Consider the following 9548-nt stretch of genomic DNA (forward strand, 5'->3'; position numbering starts at 1 on the left):
TATGATAAGTATATGGGTTTACCACCTATGGTTGTAAGATCAAAGTATAAAGCATTCTCTGATATTAAGCATAAGGTGTGAAAAAAACTACAAAGTCGGCAGGAGAAGTTATTGTCACAAGGGGGAAGAGAAATTCTTATTAAGGTAATAGTTTTATCAATCCCAACATATTCCATGAGTTGTTTCAAGCTACCTGGTGTTTTGTGTAAGGATTTGGAACAGATGATGGCCAAGTTTTGTTCGGGACAGAGAAGAGAGGAAAATAAGATTCGTTAGGTGAACTGGAAGAAAATGTGCATTCCTAAACAAGTTGGTGGGATTGGCTTTAAGGATTTAAGAATCTTCAATGAAGCCTTACTTGCTAAGCAGGAATGGAGATTAATGAAAGATGAAGACTCTTTACTTTACAAAATATTCAAAGCAAGATATTTTCCTAAGGGGAAGTTTCTTGAATCCAAAATGGGAATCAATCCATCTTATGTCTGGAAAGATATATGTAAAGTTAAAAAGAAGTTGGCTCAAGGGTGTGGATAGAGGGTGGGGAATGGAAGAGTGATTCAAATCTGGAATGATATCTAGATTTCTGGTCTCAGACAGTTGACACATTCCATAAATGAGGATGAGATTGAGAATACAGAGGCTACGATGGAAGAAGTGATTGATAACCAAACGAGATGGTGGGATGTTTTCAAAGTTAGAAATCTCCTCCCACCAGCAATAGCTACTGAAATTATGAAGATAGTTCTTAGTCTTGGAGAACATGAAGATACACAAAATTGGGCACATGAGAAGGATAGTAAATTTAGTTTAAGTGCTTATAGATTATTTTGAGAACCGGACAGGACATGAGTGGAAGGGGAGTGTTCAAATGTTAGTAGACAACATTGAATATGGAAGGCAATCTAGAAAATGACTATTCCGTACAAAGTGAAAGTGTTTGCTTGAAGAGCATGCATCAATAGGCTACCTACAAAGTCTAATCTTAAGAAGAGGAAGGTACTGAATGAAGACAAGTACCAATTTTTTTCTAGTGCAGTAGAAGACACAACACATGCCTTAATTAACTGTCCAAACCTGAATAATATTTATTTAGAATTTAGAGAGAATTTAGAAATGTTATTTTTGGATTGCTTGGAGTTTTTGGTTTATATATATAATTTCCGTGGTTTTTCTTATTTATTTTATTTATTTATTTATTGGATATCTTGACACGAGCATAAAATTAATAAAAATGATTGAATAATATATAGTATTATCACAAAAAATTGTTACCATCTTATGTTTTAATCATATTATTATCCTATATGTTTGTGGTTTTTTAATCAAGGACCATACCTTAGCAATTGGTATTGGAACATGCACTATTTCCCAGTTTGAGCCGCATATATAAAAGACAAAGTTGAACTATGTTACGAGTTTGAGTCATTAAATATTAATAAATAAGTAGAGTCACAAAAATAAATATTAAAATTAGAATAATGTTATATATAATTAGAAAGTGTGCAAATGCCATATAATCATTTAAAAAAAGAGTAGAATTTATTATTAAAAAATTAATATTTTTTCATATAGGTTCTGTATTTACTCATTTTTTTCAAAGGAATTACGCGGCGCTTGCACATTTTACTACTGTAATTATTATTTCTCTTAAAATTAAACCTATGTCAATAAAATGCATAGTCATTGACACGTCAAAGTTTAAAAAAAAAGGATAATTTCGTTTGAAAAATTCTATTTATAAGTCAATGTGGATAAAACATTTAGTAAAATTTTTACATGTTATAATTTAATTTTAAAAAAAATTTAAAATTTAAATTTTATAAATCAAATATAGATAATGTACTCCGCGACTTGAGGATATAATAATTCATTACATTTTGTATTCTAATGAAAAATTTTGTCAGAAGCCATTGTACTTTATCATAAGAGTAAATTATTCGGTTAAAAAGTGAGTCCTACTAAAAAATAATTATTTTTATCTTTATATTTTTTTAAGATAAGATTCATTTTTTTACGAAAGTCTTTGCATGATTTATATATTTAGAGTTTGTATAAATCATTAGTATTTAATATATTTAGTATTAATTCCGTCCATATGATTTAATAAAAGGCACGTGGCAGTCTTAGATGCGTCTGCTTGAATTTTTTCTAAATGAACTGACCAATTGCATATCGTACATTTCAGCCTCTATTTTAATTCTCAGGAAACCCCTTAGAAAATTTTTATAAGAGATTGGCTGCTGTAAATATTTTCTCTTTTTATAATCCCCGGGAACTCCCCGCTTATGCACTTTGACTTTGTGATCTTCAAATTCTGCGCTCAAACTTTAGTGCCATTGAGTCATAGAAATCATTCTCTCACTTCAACAACTGGGTTTATTCAAGTAAGCAAACTCTTTCCCATTTTATACATTCTCTTGATTCTTTGATTTGTTACTGCTTAGAACCTTAATTTTAAGATTCATTTTTATCTGAATACAACTGGCTTGAAGTTGGACTGGGATTCGAGGGTACAATTCCAAATCTAAGTTTTAGTCGCTGAAGTCAACCTTAACTCGTTAAACCCGGGACAACGATTTCACAGCAGGATCCAGATACCATATCCCAAACAATCGGGACTCTAAACCACCAATTTGTTAAGTTTCCGTTGGAAACATTGTGATATTTCAGATTTTGGGTGTGGAAGAAAAATATATTGAGCGTAATGGCTGTCAGGAAACCTGGATTAATTGCCTTATTTGATGTTGATGGGACCCTTACTGCCCCTAGAAAGGTACCCAATTTCTCCTCCGAGTTCCTTTTTTCTTCTTAATTTCAATTTTGTTTCATTACATGGTTCTGTTATGATTATGGAATGGTCACATGAGGAGTAATATGTATATATACACACACCCCATAATCATACATACCTCCATAAATATATATAGAGCTTAAATTGTCTGATGCATTGTTCTTTCCACTGAAATGCTAGGCGGTCACTCCAAAGATGCTAGAGTTCATGGGGGAGCTTCGAAAGGTACATGATTTATTAGCATTAACTGTGGTCACTGTCCCCCAGCAAGATATTGCTTAAAAGTTTTCTTTTCTTTCTTTTCTTCTTCTGACTGCAGGTTGTGACAGTTGGTGTTGTGGGAGGATCTGACCTTAGTAAAATATCTGAGCAGCTTGGAAAGACAGGTTTGCTTTATCAGGTTCTTAGCTATTTGCTTTTAGGAGAACATTTCAGAAACTAGCTAGGAACCAATAGTCTGTTTGATTACTCGATTTGATTCAGCATGATTTGGAAATAGACTTGCTGCGTTGCTTGTTCATCATTAAACTTGACAATTAAGCATTTATACTTTTCATGGATTGGCGATTAATTTCATACCTAACCTTTATAAGCTACCTTTATAAGCTTGTGTTTTTTATTTAGGTATGAGATGCCTAACCATCATTTCTCTAGGTTTTTTTTATTTTTGTGAATACATACATGCTACCATCTGATCTCTGTTGCATATTTTTATGAAAGAATTAAAAAAAAAAAATCGTATTTTTTATTTTACTTGATGTTCACAGTGTCTGGAATCATTTTATGGTCTCTTAAGGTTGTCTTTAGTACATATCAATGGTTTTCAAAAATGGCCAAATGCAGTTGTCTGCTTCATAATGTTCTCTATGCTAATTATCTATATGATTGTCCCTATTCTCCACCCCCCCCCCCTCCTCTCTCTCTCTCTCTCTCTCTGTGCAGTTGTCGATGATTATGATTATGTATTTTCTGAGAATGGCCTTGTGGCTCACAAAGACAGAAAGCTAGTTGGAACCCAGGTATTAGTTACAGCATGAAACCAGAATACAAGAAAGCAGTCACATGTATAACTAATGATTATAAATTTGGATATCCGCAATATGCGAGAACCAGAATCATATGTGTCGTTTTATATAAGTGGATGCACTAAACTTCAAAATGCCATTGATGATTGTATACAAGTACTTTGCTGACCCAGTGTACGTTAGCGAACCCATGAAAGTGTTTGTTATTCCGGACCATTATGTATCAAATCCTAGTCTCATTGTTCTTAGCATATTACCCAAGTTTGAAAATACCTCTCTGTTGCCTCCGGGTGCTTCCCAACTATTTTTCATATTCTGGGGAATGATAAAGAAACTGTATTATATTTTGCATATTTCTTATTTCGTCAATTTGATAAGCTTATGCTGAGGCATCGTGTTTCTTCCTTTGTCCAGAGCTTAAAGTCATTTCTTGGAGAAGACAAACTTAAGGTAAGGACCTTCCTAGGTTGGCCCTCTTGTGGGGCGTTCTTACACTTTAAGGGGCAAGAAAAATTAGTGGTCCCCCATATATGTGTGCGTGCATTTAAAAAAGCTCGCTAATGATGATTTGAAGTATCTGTGTGATTTAGAAACTTGTTCTTCTGTTAGGCCATAATGATAATGGTTGGTGAGAATGCCTGTTAGGTATGTAGGTTGTAGGGTAGACTAAAATCTGTATGCACAACATGTGCTACCGCAATTATCATTTTCTTGTCCTGATGGATTGCAAATTTGCAGGAATTTATCAATTTTACGCTACATTATATTGCTGACTTGGATATCCCTATAAAAAGGTTGGTGCAATGAAATTCCTAAATATGCTTTTCTTGTGTGTTCTCTTTAGTAAGATTTTCTGTTTTAAATACCATTAGGGGAACATTCATAGAGTTCCGAAGTGGCATGCTCAATGTATCACCAATTGGGCGAAACTGTAGCCAAGAAGAAAGGGATGAATTTGAAAATTTTGACAAGGTAAGGACTGTTTGGTTCCTTTTTCTTTTCTTTTCTTTTTCAAAATATTAAATTTAAAGTTATTATTTTATCATGATATAGCTTTTATGTGTTTAGTATGAAATATGAATATGGAACAAACCATGCGCTTGAGGTTTCAGGTTCAAAATATTCGCCCAAAAATGGTCTCCGTGCTTCGCGAGAAGTTTGCTCACCTTAACCTGACATTCTCGATAGGAGGACAAATAAGTTTTGATGTGAGTTGGACTTAATGCCTGTACTTAATCTTCATTGTGTTTTGATGATTTTTGGTTGATGGTAAATTAACTGGCAAGTGGAACTATCCTTGAATCTAATTTTGGTGCAAAATGCTTGGAGCAGGTTTTCCCTCAAGGTTGGGACAAGACATACTGTTTGAGATACCTAGATGATTTTCATGAAATCCATTTCTTTGGGGACAAAACTTACAAGGTCAGCCCTTAGGTCTCTAATCATTCATCTTTTTCAATCATTTAGGCTGCGTTTGAATGTTGAGCTAAGCTCAGTTGAGTTGAGTTCTTTATAAATAGTAGTGAGTTGAGTAGTGGAGGGAGTCATGTGGGGCTCATCTAAACTAAGTTTAGGTGTCGTTTGGATTCGAAGATGAGTTGAGATGGGTTGTAAATAGTAGTGAGATTTGTGAGTTAAAGTTGATGAATAGTAATGAATAGTAGTGAGATGAGTTGAGATGGTTTACGAATACAAACCTCTCAAAGTGTATTTGAATGTTAAGATGAGTTTATAACTTTTTATGAAAAATTGAAAAAGGTTGTGGGTCTCACGTATAAAGATGTTTTAAGTTGAAAAAGTTTGTGGGTCTCACGTGTAAGAAGGTTTTGAATTGGGATGAGTTTAGTAATTTGAGAGTTGATTGTTTGAATGTTAGACTCAACTTAAAGTTAGACTGAACTCAGCTGAGTTTGGGAACCAAACACAACCTTAATATGTGATTTGTCTACTTTTCAAAATTGAGCTATGCTTCAATCCTGTACTAAGGTATATGTACTTCTTAGTTTCTATGTAACAGTATTGTTGGCTTTGGTAAAGAATAAGAGAAATGCTTTAGCCACAAAAAGATCCCACAAAAGTAAATCTACAGACTGACGTATCTCAGTGTGGTTCGTTAGATTGTAAAACTACTTTTATTGTAAAGTAGATCTAACGTATCATATAAAGTTATGTCAGTTTGTGAATTTATTTTTATGGTTGCAGCACTTCTCAATGAGTAATTTCGGCAAAAGGATAAGTTAACTGCAGTAGAGGATGGAAAAACATGAGAGATGTAGATACACATCCCGAACAACACGTAATTCAATTTTTTATAAATTTAATTAATTTGATTTAAAAGAAATTGGGTTATTAAATTTTGTTTTTTTTTTCTTAAGTTTAATTTTTTTAGTTTTTATATTTTTTCCAATGTTAGTCTATTTTTTTTAAAAAATAGAAATTGTTATTTTTTAAAAAACATTTCTGACATGTCATGTTGACTAGGTATGGTTTGACTATCTGAAAAGTAGATTGTGTATATACTATATATGACGCATATCTGTCTGTAGTTAGTCATGATGTGGCGAGTGCCAACGCCACATTAGTCATTTTTGTTAATAAATAAATGGGATTTGGATGGGATGAATATTATGATATATAAGAATTACCTCAAGTATCATTTTGAAAATTTTGTTTCCCGTATGGATCATTTTGAAAATTTTGTTTCCTTATGGATCAGTTTGAAAAATGAATCAATCCCCAGGATCACTATAGTAATTTTCTCTTAGGCCTCGTTTGTTTTTACAGATGAGATGAAATGAGTTGAGTTGAGATTAAAATTAAAAGTTAAATAAAATATTATTAGAATATATATTTTTAATATTAGTTTTGTTTTGAAAGTTGAAAAAGTTGAATTGTTTATTTTATTTTATATGAGAATTTGGAAAAATTGTAATGATTAAATGAGATAACTTGAGAGGAGTTGTGAAAACAAACGAGGCCTTAGATTTTCAGATATCGTGCAATTCAAAAATTATTGATGATTTGATAATGGATCTTGATATTACCATACTTTAAACCAAAATTTGGCCTTAAATTTAGTTGCATCAACTCTTTGTTCATACCGATTTAAGAGTTCTGGTTTTTTGTTTGAGCAGGGAGGAAATGACCATGAAATTTATGAATCAGAACGAACGGTTGGTCACACAGGTTAGCTACACTTGAACTTGAACTCATATAACAGGTTCCTTTGGAAGTGGAAAAACTTCCCGTTTTGCTTTCTAACATTTAAATGAACAATTCCATCATATGGTGGAGTAATTACAGGACATAAGTACTTGGGTTATGCATCTTTGCACATTTTAATATAATTTTATTACCTATAAAAAGATCATTTCTAATCTTTTGAAAATAAGGTTATTTTACATCTTTTATGGTTTGCTTGTATCCTTTTCTACTTTTTCATATGTAAAAAACTTGTTTAAAATGCCGACCATGACAAAATGAAATCATTCCAAATGTAGCAAGTTTGAGTGGGTTGATTCATTAATGCTAAGCATCCAAAGATCAGTTGTTATTATTGTGGCATGATAGGGATGTTGACTGTAATTTCTGTTCATTTTTCAGTAACCAGCCCTGAAGATACAATGAAGCTGTGTAAAACTCTCTTCCTCACAAAACCCTAACCATCTGGCAATTACTTTTTTCTTTTAGTTTTCAAATGTATGTTGTTTGTAATTTAAATGTACGAGTAATCATTTTGTTGTTGTTGCTCCAGCTACATTTATGAACAACAAATATCTTTATTTCTCAACTACATGTATGAATAAACATGCATTGCAGAGATTCCTACCTATTAATGAAGACCAATGTAATTCATTTCAAAACTGTGATTCCTTTATACTTGTTTTTTTCTATTGAGAAATTTACATGGTGATTGTCTACTGATTCACTGAAGTAGAATCTATTGAGGTTCACGAAATTCTACTTACTAAGGGGTGGGAGAAGTGGGGGAGAGATTTATTGAATTGCATTGGATAGAAAGTAGTGATAAAGCCAACCAAATATTCAAATAGGGTTGAATACATAATTGAGCTATTGAGCATCTACCAAAGCCTTTTTCTTTGTCTCGTTTGGTTACGCAGTTCAGATGAGATGATATGAAATAATATAAGATGTTTTGTTAAAAGTTGAATAAAATATTGTTATAATATTATTTTTATTTTAAGATTTGAAAAGTTGGATTGTTTATTATATTTAACAGGAGAATTTAAAAAAATTGTAATGATTATATAAGATAAGATGAGATAACTTGATTTTATGTAACCAAACCAACTTTTAGGTTGTGTTTGGATGTTGAAGTGAGTTGAGTTGAGTTGAGTTGAGATGATAAAATATTGTTAGAATATTATTATTATTTTGGGATTTGAAAAAGTTGAATTGTTTATTATATTTTGTATTAGAATTTGAAAAAGTTGTAATGATGAATTGAGATGAGTTGAGATAAGTTGATGATCCAAACGAAGCCTTGATCTCCTCATTTTTGGGATTTATAAAAACAAGTTTGTAATATTTGACAAACAAATAAAAAATAGGCAAGAGAAAAGGGATGCGTGTGTAGTTTAGATGTTGGCCAACAAGATTTTTTTTTTTGTCCTAAGTTTTGAAAAAAAAAAAATATCTAAAAAATATCTTACTTTCCTTAACATCTTTAGACCAAAACTATCTCAAAAATACTTCATCAAAACATGTTTTCTCAACTTTCATGACACAGAAAAACAAATTTAAATAAACTTTAAAAACTTGAAAATTTTCTACTTAAATATATTATCAATGAGCTCTACTATTTTTTAAGGAAAATGATAGTATGACTACCAAATACGCTACTCATATTTTTTTATTTTTTTATTTTTTCTTAATGGTTAAGAAAGTGATTATTAGTAAATTTATATTTTTTTTTTATTGTTTTCTTAATGGTTAAGAATGTTTAAAAAATGATTAAAGAAAAAAATAAAAAATAAAAACTTATTTATATTAGTGTGCACATTTGTTGGGCACGTTTGGTAGTCACCTAGCCTTCTCTATTTTTTAAAACCTCAACAAAAAATATATCTGAAAAAATATATTTGTTAGTGGATATCCCTTCCCTTTCACTAAAATCAATAAAAAAAATTTTTAACATTTTTAGAAGTAATAAGAAAAAAAAATATTTTTCATCTTAAGATTTTATAATTAATTATACCGATGAACGAAGTAATGTTATCAATATAATTACTATGACTGAAAATAATAAAATTCAATTAAAAATTTATTTAAAAAAAAAAAGAGAGTCACTTAAAAACCTGATATAATTGATGATAATAAAATGAAAAATTCTTTTTATCAGTCACTATTCATCATTTTACATCTTACACTTTATGAAAAACATTCATATCTTATAAAAAATACTCCACATCTTATGAAAAAAATTATGGGTAATGATAGGGTTACTACCCCTACTACCTATTTACTATTATTTTTATATTTGTTTTTTTTTTAATTTTTAATTTTATTTAATGATTAAGAAAGTAATTATTAGTAAAATTATATATTTTTTTAATTTTTTCTTAATGATTAAGAATATTAAAAAAATATTTAAAATAAAATGATAAAAAAAAAAACTTCAAATATACTATAAATAATAAATGAGTAGTAATAAGATAGTAACTTTATCACTATTTAAAAATTATAGGTGTAGGGTATAAGAATGAATAATT

General features: G+C 30.6%; 1 protein-coding gene across 1 annotated transcript; it reads left to right on the top strand.

The window, feature by feature from the left end:
* Positions 1-2356: 2356 nt before the first annotated feature.
* Positions 2357-7606, top strand: LOC121246251 (phosphomannomutase-like). The gene is made up of 11 exons (XM_041144356.1): positions 2357-2773; positions 2972-3016; positions 3111-3177; positions 3734-3810; positions 4231-4266; positions 4555-4610; positions 4689-4788; positions 4929-5024; positions 5149-5238; positions 6951-7002; positions 7420-7606. Exons 1-11 carry the CDS (start codon positions 2705-2707, stop codon positions 7476-7478), a joined length of 747 nt encoding a protein of 248 aa, XP_041000290.1. The 5' UTR covers positions 2357-2704; the 3' UTR covers positions 7479-7606.
* The last annotated feature ends 1942 nt before the right edge of the window (positions 7607-9548 follow it).

The sequence above is a fragment of the Juglans microcarpa x Juglans regia genome, chromosome 1S (genome assembly GCF_004785595.1).
Source record: "Juglans microcarpa x Juglans regia isolate MS1-56 chromosome 1S, Jm3101_v1.0, whole genome shotgun sequence".
Classification (NCBI taxonomy): domain Eukaryota; kingdom Viridiplantae; phylum Streptophyta; class Magnoliopsida; order Fagales; family Juglandaceae; genus Juglans; species Juglans microcarpa x Juglans regia.